The 14,513-nt window shown below is 39.8% G+C and overlaps 1 protein-coding gene across 1 annotated transcript; it reads left to right on the top strand.

Moving 5' to 3' along the window:
- The first annotated feature begins 4,295 nt into the window (after positions 1–4,295).
- On the top strand, positions 4,296–6,016 carry LOC102706630 (protein SELF-PRUNING). Its single transcript, XM_006647276.2, has 4 exons — positions 4,296–4,588; positions 4,730–4,791; positions 5,043–5,083; positions 5,369–6,016. The coding sequence occupies exons 1-4, from the start codon at positions 4,388–4,390 to the stop codon at positions 5,584–5,586; spliced, it is 522 nt and encodes a 173-aa protein (XP_006647339.1). The 5' UTR covers positions 4,296–4,387; the 3' UTR covers positions 5,587–6,016.
- Positions 6,017–14,513: the final 8,497 nt, after the last annotated feature.

Genomic DNA, 14,513 nt, shown 5'->3' with positions numbered 1-14,513 from the left:
AAAAAAAATTCATTATCTAATGTGATTGTAGATTGACTAACTATAACTATATAAAGAGATTCCTCTAGGAACTTCTATGTGATAAAAAAATGGAAAATTCTCACATTAATCTATATATCAATATATGCTGCTATATATTCAAATTCTTGCGCCACGGATGCAATAACTTAATCAGCTCTGTCACGACTAGGGACACATAACAGAAAGACATGTAAAAGGTGCATTTTCCTTTTGTTCTCTTGAGAAAAAATCGCCTGCATATAAAATAGATGGTAGGTAAGTATACGTTTTGTTTTGAGATGTCATGTAAGTGCACTTTAACTACATTTCTAGAATACTGTATCCAAAACTTGTAGTCTCGACAGTTTAACTTATTTTTTATGTTGGAATTAAGTACTAAAATTTTCAACTGGGGGTGTGTTGTACCAACAATTTTTATGGTGAATGAATCTTTCATTTGTTTACTCATCAGGCAGATCATATGGATTTATACTTCCATCTCAACTATTAATAGTAGATTTATTTTTCTATGGGTAGATGAACTTATAATTTAATGCTTTAGATCATTTATACCAGTGATAATACAAGATAACAGTCATAGAAACCATAGTAAAAGTACCGCAAGCGTCCCTTGAAGTTATGTTTGTATAGACAAATAGTACCTAACCCATATACGATATCCCTAGCAATTTAAAATAGCACGTCTAAGTCACATCATTCCAGACATGCCCTCTACCAAGTGGATTTGTGGCTGCAGTGCCCCATTAATTCTTCAGTCCATCGTAAAGAAAAAGAAAAGGAAAAGTTATGTCCTGCTAACCCGGCCAAGAGGAATGACCACCTCCTATTTGTTATTTAGTCTTGTCTAAATTTATTAATTAATAAATATATATAATTTATATATATATATATGTCTAGATTCATTAGCATCTATATAAATCTAGATAAGGTTAAAATATCTTATTGTGAAATAGAGGGAGTAGATCATAGTAAAAAAGATAGTTAAGATACTCTAAGTAATACATTCATGTATAAAGAATATTTAAGTAACATAATAATCTATGCTGCTTTAAAAGAAACAATAAAAGAAGCAAGTGATATGGTTAGTGAATCTACCACCACCGTCGTCAACTCATTATTTCTAAGATAAGAAAAAAAAACAAGAACAGTATGGAACCAAAGGACCGCACGTCAGTTGAAAATATAGTTCTCCGATAGACACTTGAAAAGATTGCGGAAGATCCTCCTGACTATGTACTTGCTTTCGCAAGATTGTAGGGTGTTAAGCTATAATATGATCAAATTTATAGGTATCTCTTGTAAAACATGAGCAACACCAAAACCTTTAAAAGCCGTAAATTTAGAGATGGGGTACGTAGAAAACGAAGACAAAAATGAATTGATTGTAATATATTTTTTGAAAAAAAAACGTTGTAATGATGCATGGACTCATCTTTAATTTAATTTGGCAGTTCCCAGTGCCAAGACAATTTGTGTTTTGCTTCTGAATGTTAGGCAGCCGCATGTATCGTAAACTGTGTGCTTCAGTTAGCTCTAGCACACAACATGCAAGCACGAGTGGCCAGCAGCAGCAAGATGACTCCGAGCATCTCTAATTGATCATCTAAATTTGATTATTCATATTTTTATTTAAATGATAATCTAAAATATTTTCATTCTTTTATACTTCAGCAGATCATCTATATATGACATCCTTCAGAGTCTCTCTCCAAATATAAATGACATCTAAAAATAGAGAATGAGATGGATGTTCTACTGGAGCACAATCTTTACCTTTTATCCTCCATTTTTAGAATAGAGAATGTTATAGATAAATTGTTGGGATGCTTTTATATTAAATTCTGATGTGCAATTACATGGATGTACTTGGAGAGATGGCTCCACCATTTACGGAAACAAGGGGCACTAACCTTTGCCTAATGAAGAGCTCATAATTGAGGATCTCCTTTTCTCTGGAAAGAAGTGTTTGTTGCAAGCAGGGGAGAGATCAGAACACTTTGGCACAGGGCCACTTTAATTTTGTGGAGTAGTGGAGGAAGGCCCTCCTCAGCCACTTGAGCTTAGTTTATGGCCGCCTCCTGCCCTCCTGCACCAGCTGCATGCTGCAGACAGACAGGAATAATCACCCTGGAGTGGAAAACTCCATGCTAGTGCAATGCCTCCCCAGGGCATGGCCTTTTGCAATTCATAGCTCAAGAGCAGCATGGTGACCGATTCAGAATGGCGCTGCCTTTTTTTACCTCAAGAGAAAAAATAGATGCTTGTGGGTGGAGCTGTGCTGTGAAGTGCTGTGCAGCTTTGAGAATGTCCAAGCTTGATCCCTCCAGCAGCTGCAAAGAATGAGATACAGATATGTGTATTTATATAATTTTTAGTACAAAGCAATGTACAAGTAAGTATAAAAAGGGTGGTGGGCATGGAGAATTTACATGCTCCTTTTTGAAAGGAGGGGCCAAAAAGAACCAACACATAATCAGCATAATCAAGCTGACGTCTCTGACATTTGCATGGGTTTGTACAATCAACTCAACAGATTAACCCTTGAAGGCTTTTCCAAAACAAAACTTAGTGCACTTTCTCGATAGGAAGATTCCATAGTAGAGTGCTGAAAATTGAGCTCTTTTCAATAATCGAACCAATTTAATACCACCTCCGTTCCAAAAGGTACTTGTTTGTAGGTAGTTTAGCAGATATTAAGGTTAAAAAGAAAATAATACAGTGTCTCTTAATAAATGAGAAATGAATAGAGGTGGACGAGTAGGCATGGATAAAATATAAAGAATTCTAGCCCTCAAACATGGGATAATTAGTTGTACACCAGCCAACATTTAAACTCAAGACCTCTGAAAATGGTACAATCAACTAATGAAAATGGTATGGATGGATTAAGATGAAAACTTAGAGGCATGCAAGATAAAATTTAGTACATAAGAGATTAAAAAAAACTTAAATGGTATGGATGGATTAAGATGAAAACTTAGAGGCATGCAAGATAAAATTGAGTACATAAGAGATTAAAAAAAACTTTCAAGGGTGCGCATGAAATTTTCTCATTATTTAGTGTCGGAAGATAAGAATTCCATATATGTTATTGGAAAAATAACAAATATACAGTTTATCGCTAGCTATGTGTGGAAGTTGTCATCTTTATCTTTTAGGTTGGTATTACAAATAATTTTCTTGTTTGTAATCGAACCGTGGTTTTGTAATTTGTAGTTGTTTGACATATAACACTTGCAATAACGGTACGTAGCTTCTCCGAAGCAAAGGTTGAAAATTGAGGATTTGTGGATTTGTGGATTTGTGGATTTGCAATAACATTTAAATGAGAAATGAATAGAGGTGGACGAGTAGGCATGGATAAAATATAAAGAATTCTAGCCCTCAAACATGGGATAATTAGTTGTACACCAGCCAACATTTAAACTCAAGACCTCTGACTCTAACATCATATTAGTTTCATGCGCTAATTAATTCAACCCAAAAATTTAAGTTGATATAGAAAAAGGGTGGATAATTCACTTGCACTCCAATACTCTAAGAGATCATGCTTGAACAAACGCTACCCTTTTCTTACATGGATGGATGTACCTGAAGCAAAATAATGAGCGAACCAATCCAATTGAAAACGAAAAGAAGGTAAGCCGATCAGAAGAAATGCAATTCGATTATACTAGCTCCCAACGCTCTAAAGGATAATGCTTGGAGAATGCTACGCTTTTCTTTCATGGATGGATTATGACATGTACATGAAGCAAAAACAAAACTACAGAAATTTTACAGAGGGTGCTCGTTGTCAACTTGGAAACTGTTGGCGTATGGATGGCAAGGGCCTTTTCTTCTTTTGACAAATGTGAGAATCTATGCACAAATTATTGTAACTCCCATGCCCCTATATCTTCTTCAGAGAATAAATATCTTTAAGATACATCCAGTTATTAGGAACTTTTACGCCGCAAATGCACCAATACTATAATCAAAAGCTCAAAACTCCTGAAAGAAAATGACAACAGGATTAACAATTTGACATGCTAGTGTGTCTCTGCAGTGATAGACATGCCCCTGCAGCTAGCCTGAGCTTTTCTCTGATGCTGATGAGCTGATCCTGTATGAAAATATGTGTAATCTATGATCCATCGCACTCAGCTTGATCAGAATATAGCCAGCCAGCCCCAGCCAGCCCGCCCAGAACAGATAGGCTTCGCCTCTTGGCATCTATAAATATCGCCCTGCGCCTTGCTCTTCCTCACCATCCTGAATTGCCTGCACTTAGACACACATACACTTAGCTCAGACATCACTGACACCATCGAATTCATCAGGTAAGAGAGGTAACAGTAGCTAGAGCTAAGCTAGCTAGCTAACCATGTCGAGGGTGCTGGAGCCTCTCATTGTGGGGAAGGTGATCGGCGAGGTGCTGGACAACTTCAACCCCACGGTGAAGATGATGGCCACCTACGGCGCCAACAAGCAGGTGTTCAACGGCCACGAGTTCTTCCCCTCCGCCGTCGCCGGCAAGCCGCGCGTCGAGGTCCAGGGCGGCGACCTCCGGTCCTTCTTCACGTTGGTGCGTACTGCCTGTCTCATCTGCTAGTTAGTCGATCTAAGCTAGCTGCCACAGCATATGCTCAAGATTCTCGACCCCAAATCATCAAGGTTTAATTCTTCATCGCGTGCTAATTGATTCGTATGCTTGTGATTAATTCAGGTGATGACTGACCCTGATGTGCCAGGTCCTAGTGATCCATACCTGAGGGAGCATCTTCACTGGTAATTTATACAAGTTAATTATGTGCTCAGTCTTATTAAAGTTGGGTTAGACATTAGCTAGGTACAAGTGTTGCCTACATAGCCAGACAAATTTCAGTAGCTGGTCACTGGTCAGGCCATGATTGCTTACAAAGATTCGGTCATGGCATGCTCTTAATCAATTTCCAGATTAATTTTTTTCAATGCATTCTATAGCCTATATGTGTAGCTAATTAATGAGATGACCTTTCGGCTGGACCACCTTGGTGCAGGATTGTTACTGATATTCCTGGGACTACTGATGCCTCTTTTGGTAAGTCTTTCCCCTGTACATCCTGCTTTAGTCTTTGCCAGTTTTGAACTTTGATGAGAGGGGGAGAGGAGTACAGTGTGATGATCAGAGAGATGCAGAGTGAAAACAATTAGCCAGACAGAAGGTTAATTAAGTTGTGGTAATTAAACTGGTGATGAACTGATTAATTTACTGAGACCATCATGGACTAATTAATCTGAAGAAAATAACTATGCTGTCTTCTAGCAGCTGGTAGCTAGGCCAGCTTTCCTTTCTCTGATCTCTCTTTATTAATTTTGCATGCAGGGAGGGAGGTGGTGAGCTACGAGAGCCCACGGCCAAACATCGGCATCCACAGGTTCATCTTCGTGCTGTTCCGGCAGAAGCGCCGGCAAGCGGTGAGCCCGCCACCGTCGAGGGACCGCTTCAGCACCCGCCAGTTCGCCGAGGACAACGACCTCGGCCTCCCCGTCGCCGCCGTCTACTTCAACGCGCAGCGCGAGACCGCCGCTCGCCGCCGCTAGTATCTACCGACCGACGACGACGACAACGACGACGACGTACCCTGACCAATCCTCGCATGGACAGACGAGCTTAATTATTAATTACTTGCTACCTATGATCAACGAGCTGGCTAGAGCTAGCATTTCTTGTTCTGTTCCCCTACACCTACATTAATTTCACTGTAAAATAAGAACACTGGTTGACTAGGTGCAGCTTGCTCGTAGCTAGCTACAGCCAACTAGTAATTGACGTGCTCGTCCATTGCATGCACATTATCCTAGTTAATTTATGGATTAATCAAGGTGATCATCGTCAGTCAGTAGCATTTGGAGTGATCGAGCAGTCGCAAGAGCTAGCTAGAGCTAGCAATCAAGAAATGGCCATCCATGGCAGGAGAGTCTAGCTCGCTAGCAAGCATTCCACCTGCATATATGACTACTATTTATTATTGAACTGATGTTCTTCAATTCGCTGGTGCTTGCAGTGTACTTTGTTTGATCCTGTGATCACTACTTCTTGCCGGTTTTATTGTAATCCGATCGGTTTTACTTTTTCTGCGTCGCTTTATCTCACTTTTCGGCGACATGACATGCATATATAGCTGTTTATGTACATGCAATGAGTGTATTTTGGGCGGTTGGGCCTGCGCTGTTCTCGCCGGTCGTATCGCTTATAGGTTTGAAACATGGTCAGGTGGTGCGTGAAACGTATGGAGCTGAAAACATTCGAAGGCAGCATAGATTCTTGCATTGACCTACTTTCGCCTATCATTTCGACCGTTTTAATATCGATGGATATTGGAATGTCACGTACCACCTCTCTATCCGATAATAAGCTTACTAATATTTCTGAAATTCAATTTTATCTTACAAATGGTATATTTGTAAAATATCGATTGTCTCATCAATTGTCTCACATTCAATTTTTTCTCTATTCTACGCTCACCTACCTCTCACTCTATACCTCTTCTTATTTAATGAGAGGCATACGATTTTTTTTTCTTCTTCTAACTAATTTGCCAATATAGCGTTGGAAATGCACTTATAGTAGGACGGAGGGAGTATCAGTGTATATATAAGAGTGGAATAATAGTCACCTATTGAACTAATGTGAGATATAATAAGGGTAATTTGATCATCCTTAAAAAGTACCGCTTTATACTAAAATTTTAATACCGTACTTGAACAATAGAAAATACAATATTTGCCCGTTACTGTCTAAAGATCTTAAAAGTGCCTTTATAATGACGGTGGAATGGAAGAGTCTTGAAGAAAAATCCTATGTGCAGCAGTGCTCCGGAGAACTAGCTAGGGATCCAAAATTAACAAAAATCAGCTGGCTATCGGCAGGAAAGCAAAATTAGAGCATATATATATTTCAGAGGGCTCTATTTAGCTATTATATTTACCTTTTTTTTAAGAATATAGCCTAAACAATCTGTCCAAATATGTAGGAGAAAATGAAGTAGGGTGGGTTAGAGTGATTTGGAAAAATCAATTAGAGGGATAAAGACAGCTTCGTGTAGCTCTACAGCTTCATCATGACGTCAGAATTAATTTAAGAGTTATAAACCTTTCAAAATAGACCCTAAAAGACACCATACCTCCGGTACATTTTTCTTTCCAGTCGCCAGTTCAGAAACTAATGCGCTATGCTCAGCGGAACATATATGTAGGGGGCAGGATGGTTGGCTGGGACATCCACGGTGGCCGGCGATCGTCGATCGAGGCGGTCTGCCGTTAGCCCCCACATGTTGTCAAATACAGAGGGGGTGATTGTTTGTATTTTCATGAAAAAAAAGTCAAACGGTATATTTATAAACGAAAAAAATAATTATGAATAAATATATATATATACGTATTCTTAGTGATTTAAAAGTCTAAGGCTGAAAAATAAACTTCAGTGAAAAACCTAAAAGTTAATTCTAATTTTAAGGTTAAAAATTTAAATTTTAATTTATAAGCATAAGCAGTAGCGAAAAGATGAGTCGGAAGAATTTGCATGCAACAGCCAGGAACTTTTGTTTTTAGATAAATTTACCAACATTTGAAGGCGACATACACACAAATAGGTAATTCTCAGAGTGCATGAAACCATTGAGGTGCACATGTTAGGACTCGGTTTCCAGTTTTGAAACTGAAATTCAGTCAAAAAGAACAACTTTTGAACATAATACTCACGCACATATATAATTTACATAATTGTGCTTTCGAGTCATCATATACTCAAATTAGGCTCAGAGTTAATAGAACCTATCAGTGGGCAAAACAAAGCGAATAAACCGTGTAAGAAATTGGGCACAACAACAACTCCCTGCCCACCAAGCCCAACCGAAGCATGAAGAACTGGAACGAGGGTGGGAGAAAAATAGGTATAAAATTGTTTCTCATCATGGACGTGAAGAGAAGGTACACCTGGTAGTGTATATATATATATATATATATATATATTCCCATCAAGGTTTCACTTACCGCATAAACCGTCAAAACCGCTATACCGCGCTCTCGCGGATCCCGCACGGAAACCGTAAAAACCGTGATAAATTTGAATCCAAAAAATTTGGATTTAAACTCGTGCGGTTTTCATACCTTACCGCGCGGTTTTGCACGATTACCACGCGGTTTCGCACGGTAACCGTGGTAAGTAATTACTGAAACAGCGCATGAAAGTCGCGGTAACCGTGGTTTTTCGCGCGGTTTTTACGGCCAAAACCGCGGTTACCATGAGGAGACCGTGGGTGTAATACCAAATGCAAAAAAACTTTAAAAAATCTAAAGAAAATACATGAAAAATAGGAAAAATATTTTGTGACTATATTTATGACATAGGAAAAATATGATATGTTATAGGGAAAACAAGAAAATTTTCGCGGGACCTTTTCTAAATTCTTAATATTGCAACATATAAACATACACCGTCATATTACCCTTCACCAAATAATTCACAACAATAACAAGTAACAGCAACTTTATTTTGATTGCTGCGTCACAACTATACCTACTACCCATTATTACGAATAAAACTATTATGTATGTACTAACATGCACGTATAATTTTTCTCCATACATATTTTTCATATATCCATCGATATATATTTGTATTTTAATATTATGTACCCTAGTGTCTAGTGTAAATTAATAGTGAGTCAACATAAAATATTCTTAACTATCTTCCTATGAAATATTATTTGCAATAGGCTATTTTTTAATTTTGTTTTTCGAAATTCTCGTTTATGATTTTTAATTACACCAAAAATATATTTTTTTTCATAAATTTCTTTGACAAAACTAGACTATATATCAACCTATACAATATATATTTTTTCATTAAATTTCCTCAAAATTTTTAAATTCTTCTCAAATTTAAACTCGGTTACCGCCGCGGTAACCGCGAGATCGTGAACCCTGATTCCCACTCTACTCGTATCAGAGCAGATTGAATGGTGTGGTAACTTCTAAGGCTCTCTTTATGTGCGGGGATCAAAGGGAACCCTGCAAAAGTATCATTTCTTGGGAGACTAATGGGATTGATGGCAGTTTAATGAATTGTTCACTCAAAATCCACCCTGTCCTATCCGTTCAAAGCAGTTCTTGTGTATGACTGAAACGTGGAAGGCTCTAGTTCTTGTTTGTGATTGACCATCAGCTGGGGTTCTGTTTTTTTTCCACTATGGACCCAACAACGCCCTAAATCCTCTCCACCATCCCCCTGCATGGTCATATGCCCACCCCACCCTAACTCCCTTTATGCTCCACACCTCCATCTCAATCCTATCTTCCCTACATGGTTGCACCGTCACCGGCTCCTGCTACCCTGTCGTCCTTAGTTGCCGAGTACAACCACCCCAACCTTCTCTTCTCCGCACGCCTCACCCTCCTATAGTCTCAATGAACCTACAACACTGAGGCCGCGTTCGGTATGGGAGTGTAAGTTAACTTACCCGACACGGAAAACGTAGTAATAGATTAGTACATGATTAATTAATTATTAAAAAAATATAATATATATTAATATGATTTTTAAAACAATTTTTCTATAGATTTTTTTAAAAAAATATACTGTTTAGTAGTTTGAAAAGCGTACGCGTGGAAAACGAGCGGTTAAGTTAACTTACCGGGGGCGAACGCTAAGGGTCCTTCTTAGTGCAATATATGGTGGCACGTGCCACGGCTAGGGCCGTGTTCGTAAAAAGGGTGGCAAGTTAACTTATCTCTGCACGGAAAACATAGTAATAGATTAGTACATGATTAATTAGTTATTAATTATTTTTAAAAATATAAAATAGATGAATATGATTTTTTTAAAACAACTTTTCTATAGAAATTTTTTATAAAATATACACCATTTAGTAATTTGAAAAACGTGCGCGCGAAAACGAGAATGGTAAGTTGCAGCGATGGCAATGGAGAGTCGAGCAATGCGAAGGATAACCCTACTGGCTAGCAGTATGTCCTCTCAGATTTGGGCATGAAGAGGGTGCTAGAGACGGAGGAGGAGTGTGCTAGCGGGAAACGGCATCAATGTTGCATCCCATGGCAATGGTCGGTGCCGTGGATGTAAGGGATCAGTTGTAGCCTAATTAAGGAGTATTTCATGATTTTTTTTCCTCCTTTTTTACTTTGGTTTGGGTGATTTTGTGATTTTCTATATGTGGTCTCTAATAGCTTTGTTAGTTTGGTTGTATCCGAGACTGAAATTCTCGATCTTGATATTTTCTAGGAATAGGTCGGTTCCTGTTCTCAGATACAATCAGTTTGGTCCGATCAAAATGCTAATCCCGAATAGATCATATTCTATTATAAACATCATGGTTTTAATACTGTTACTTACCTTGCGTTATGGATGGATGTCTTACGACATGTTGTATTGGCTAGGACTCATAATTCGACACCTATTATAGCAATTTCACCATGTTACTAATGATCTCGACATAGTTGACCTATATAGTAGCTGCTCGTGTATACCTGTACAACTGATTATTACATATTGACGCCGTTGACTTTTTTTTACACATTTCACTATTCGTTTTATTCAAAAAATTTACATAATTATTAATTATTTTTATATCATTTTATTTATTATTAAATATACTTTTATGCACATATATAGTTTTACATATTTTAAAAAAATTAAATAAAACAAATGGTTAAACATTTGTCAAAAAATCAACGGCGTCAAACATTTAGGGACGGAGGGAGTACTTCCCTCGTCTAAAAACATAAGGATATTTAGATTTTAAAATTTAGCTATAAGAATACTATCTTTCATCTCAATCAATCATAGCAGTTCCTCATATAATTTTTTTCACCTATCTTCTCGCCTCAACCAATCCTAACTATTACTTACCTTAGCCATAATTGTTTCAAACAACAATAAGCACAGTAGTTTTGCACGCAGCACCTGGCTCAAAGACCAGCCAGAAACAAGCGCAATACTGCCTGAAACGTGTTTGGTTGACATACTCAATTTGTCTAAGATTGTCACAATATTTTAGCTAAGCTGACTAAGGTTTGGCTAACAAAAATAAAGCCACACTTTAGCTAACATGTGACAAGTTTGCCACACTTTATTGTGTCATGTGGATCCTATATATTAAAAAGGAAATCTTGTCACAAGTGTGGCTTAAACCAAACACACATCTAACATGGTCAAATTTAGCTAACTTGAGATGTGACAAGCTTAGACAAGTTATGGTAACCAACAAACAGCCCCTAAATCCAACCAGATTAACTACCCAGAAACAAGGGGCTCCGAAGAGCCAACCAATAGCAGTCGACGACAGTATAGTAGCTCTTGCAGGGTTGAGCCAAGGTGGTCTTGGCTACTGTAGTGCCATGCCAAGCTAGCGTAGACAGCTCGACCAGTGATCGCCTTGTTCCAGTACGTACTCCAGCTGGCTGCAGCACATGTACCGCACATGGCGATAGGCGCGTGGGCGTACCGAACCCGGCCGGCCGGCGCGGCCCCCAGGTTAGAAAAGACGTTGCAGCGCCGGCCGGTCGGCGACCGGCCGTAGCAAAACATATCGCCGAGACAGACGGACGGACACAAAAGCCGGGGTGATCAAGGCGGTCCTCTTTTTGGCAGAGAGCGTCTCCATGTCGGAGGCTAGCGCACGCGCCGCGGCCTGCCCGCCCCGCGGACGTGTCGATCCCCCGCGGCCATCACCTCCTCGCCCTCGCCCCTCCTCCATGTGTGCGTGGGTGCGCCGGCGCCGTGCGCCTGGATCAGGCTTGTCATCTGTGCGTGCTAGTACATGCGTTCGCGTCGTCCGCCTGGCCTCGGTCTCGCTGCCCCTGTTCACGAACAGAATTCCATGGCGCGGAAAAACGGGTTCAGAGAAGCTGACCAGCCCTCACTCACTCGGTATTATTAGAAATATGCATCTTTTCGCTTCACTGGGCGCTTATACTTATGAACTAAAATTTAAATTTTTAATCTAAAATTTAAAGTTTATTTTAGGGTTTATTTATTATAGTTTATTTCAAACAGATCGGCAAGAACATGTATATAAAACTTTTATTTCTAGATTATTTTTGTTTATAAATATGATGCTTGGCTTTCTCTATTAAAAATGAAAAGATGACCCCAAAGTATCCAACTCCTCGTAACATTATCAGATTCCATAAAATAAATTGGCAGTCATATTATCTAGCTTTTTAAAAAGTGATTTTCACACTCTAAAAGGTTACATTTTTTTTGGTAAGTCTAAAAAGGTTATATTGTAGTCACCCGACAGTGGATTCTAAACTTTTGAGAGGTATCCCTTATCTATTGGATATTATTTAAATAGTTATAAAAATTTTTAAAATAAATTATAAAATATATTAATATGATATATGTCACTCCATAAATATACACGTTTAAATATGACATCGATAATTTATAAGAAAAATAACAAAATTAAACCATGAGCAATATATTTATATTCATAGATGGACGTTTAAATATGACCTCGATGATTTATAGATGCCCTATTTTAACTTGCATATTTATGGAATAATATATAATATATTTAGAACTAATCTATTTCTATAATTTTTTTTAAAAAAAATTAATAACCAATTAAATAATATCACTGAACAGTTTTTCGGAGTCACCGGCCGTTGTGAACAGGACTTAGAATAGCTTGGTCTCTGCGTGGATCGGCGCGTCGGTAGGAAGGCACGCAGGCAGCCAGGCACAGCTGGATGTGACGAGGATGGATGGCCGCAACATACGTACTGTACGCACGCCCCTGCCGGGTACAAGCTGGAGGTGACGGGGATGATCGATCAGATCAGATCATGTGTGTGTGTGTGCAAGCAAGCCCATGTGTGTGTCGATACCCGATCATATCGTTGTTGTGTACCAGGTGTCCAGGTGCACCTGCAGCGGGACTGCGGGAGTACCAGATGGGCAGGCAGCGGCGCCCGAGCCCCTTTTTTTCCCTCACCCAACAGGGCACAGAAACAGGAGTGCGTCCATGTCGCGGCGGCGGCACCGGCCCACGCCCACGTACGGGGCCACGGACCCGTCAGTCCGTCGCCTGTCCAGTCCATGCACCCAGCCAATCGGGCAGTGCTACGTACAGTACAGAGTCACGCATGCAAACAGCTCATCTGCTGCACAGGGGGCCCGTGCCCAGCAAAGGTGTACCACCAATCAGCCCCGGCGGAAAAGGGTGTACCAATCAAAACGCTGTGCAAGAAGGCCGCCAAGAGCCCCCATGGTGAGGCTGGAGCGAGAACTCGTGTATCGTTGTACGGGGGGCGGTACATGGTGGTATACGGACACGCGGTCTCGATTGTTGTGTCTCGTGTGGTTGTGGACGGCCTGTTCAGTAAGAAAAATATGAATTACCCTCGAACTATTGCGATAGCAAATTACGTTTGAACTTGAAAAACATGTATTTTACCGAAAACTGGATGAATAACTCTCCCAGCATTGTTTTGGGTGGTATTAGTCCTGCATAGTGTACACATGACGATTGTTTTAACACGCGCTAGTCCAACATTGTTTTGGGTGGTATTGGTCCACATGTCATCCTCTCGGCCACCTCCCACTCGCTCTTGCCCTACGCAACCACCAGCTACTTGCATTGCCGGCAAGCCATCGCCTCGCTCTGCTTCCTCTACAGGCAACCTCGTAGAGAGGCAAAGGTTGTCGCTGATGGTGGTGCGAGTGTAGATCGACGATGAGATCGGGTTGCTATTCGAGAAGGTGGGTGGAGCTCACTGGGAGAAGAGGCTTAAGAATCAAGGTCAATCCTGTCTAGATCAATAGATGCCACGATCCTCCCACCAATTGGAGCTGGCAAAGGCGGTGTGTCTTCCCACAGTTAAGATCATGACCAATGGTTGCCTATCTATTTCTAAATTCTCCTTTAGATCTTTAGAAAGACTTTTATATATCGACTTGACTAGTTAGTTGGCAATAGATGAAAGGATGGGAGGATAACGATGGAAAAAAATACTTGATTGTGTTACAAACATGTCAGCCATGTCGATTGTAGCAGGTGAAGTGGTTGCTAGGTGAGTAGAGGAAATGAGAATTAGATTGATAGAGACTCATCCTAATGGAGAGAAAATATTACGAGAGGAGAAGAGTGGTGTGTCATTGTGCACATTAGTATTTTAGTGAGGACGCAGTTACTCTTATGTAAAGTCAGATGGGTATGGTCCCTGACATGTGTACCCCACCATTTATGGGCCCATATGTCAGCCACAGAGTCCCTCTGACTTCTACGTCAGAGGATCTCGTTCCTGGTGATGTTTGTCTAGAATCCTTCAAATATAGCTCAATTCCTTGCATCAATATTTGTTCCTCGTGATTAGTAGTTCTGTGCTAAAAAAAACATTGTCAAGTAAATTTCAACATAACCTACAGAAGTATATCAAGATGTTACATAACACATATGAAAACATGTGTGAAGGGATGATCTTGAGCTTTTACTTCGCTTATGTTT

The sequence above is a fragment of the Oryza brachyantha genome, chromosome 2 (assembly GCF_000231095.2).
Source record: "Oryza brachyantha chromosome 2, ObraRS2, whole genome shotgun sequence".
NCBI lineage: Eukaryota > Viridiplantae > Streptophyta > Magnoliopsida > Poales > Poaceae > Oryza > Oryza brachyantha.
The sequence above is the reverse complement of the archived record's forward strand: the minus strand, read 5'-3'. Positions and strand labels throughout refer to the sequence as shown.

Excerpts from the sequence above, each read along its gene's own strand:
- LOC102706630 (XM_006647276.2), top strand. The coding sequence starts at position 4,388 with ATGTCGAGGGTGCTGGAGCCTCTCATTGTGGGGAAGGTGATCGGCGAG. Across the intron at positions 4,792-5,042 it reads CTGAGGGAGCATCTTCACTG|GATTGTTACTGATATTCCTG; the intron begins GTAATTTATACA and ends ACCTTGGTGCAG. Across the intron at positions 5,084-5,368 it reads GACTACTGATGCCTCTTTTG|GGAGGGAGGTGGTGAGCTAC; the intron begins GTAAGTCTTTCC and ends TTTTGCATGCAG.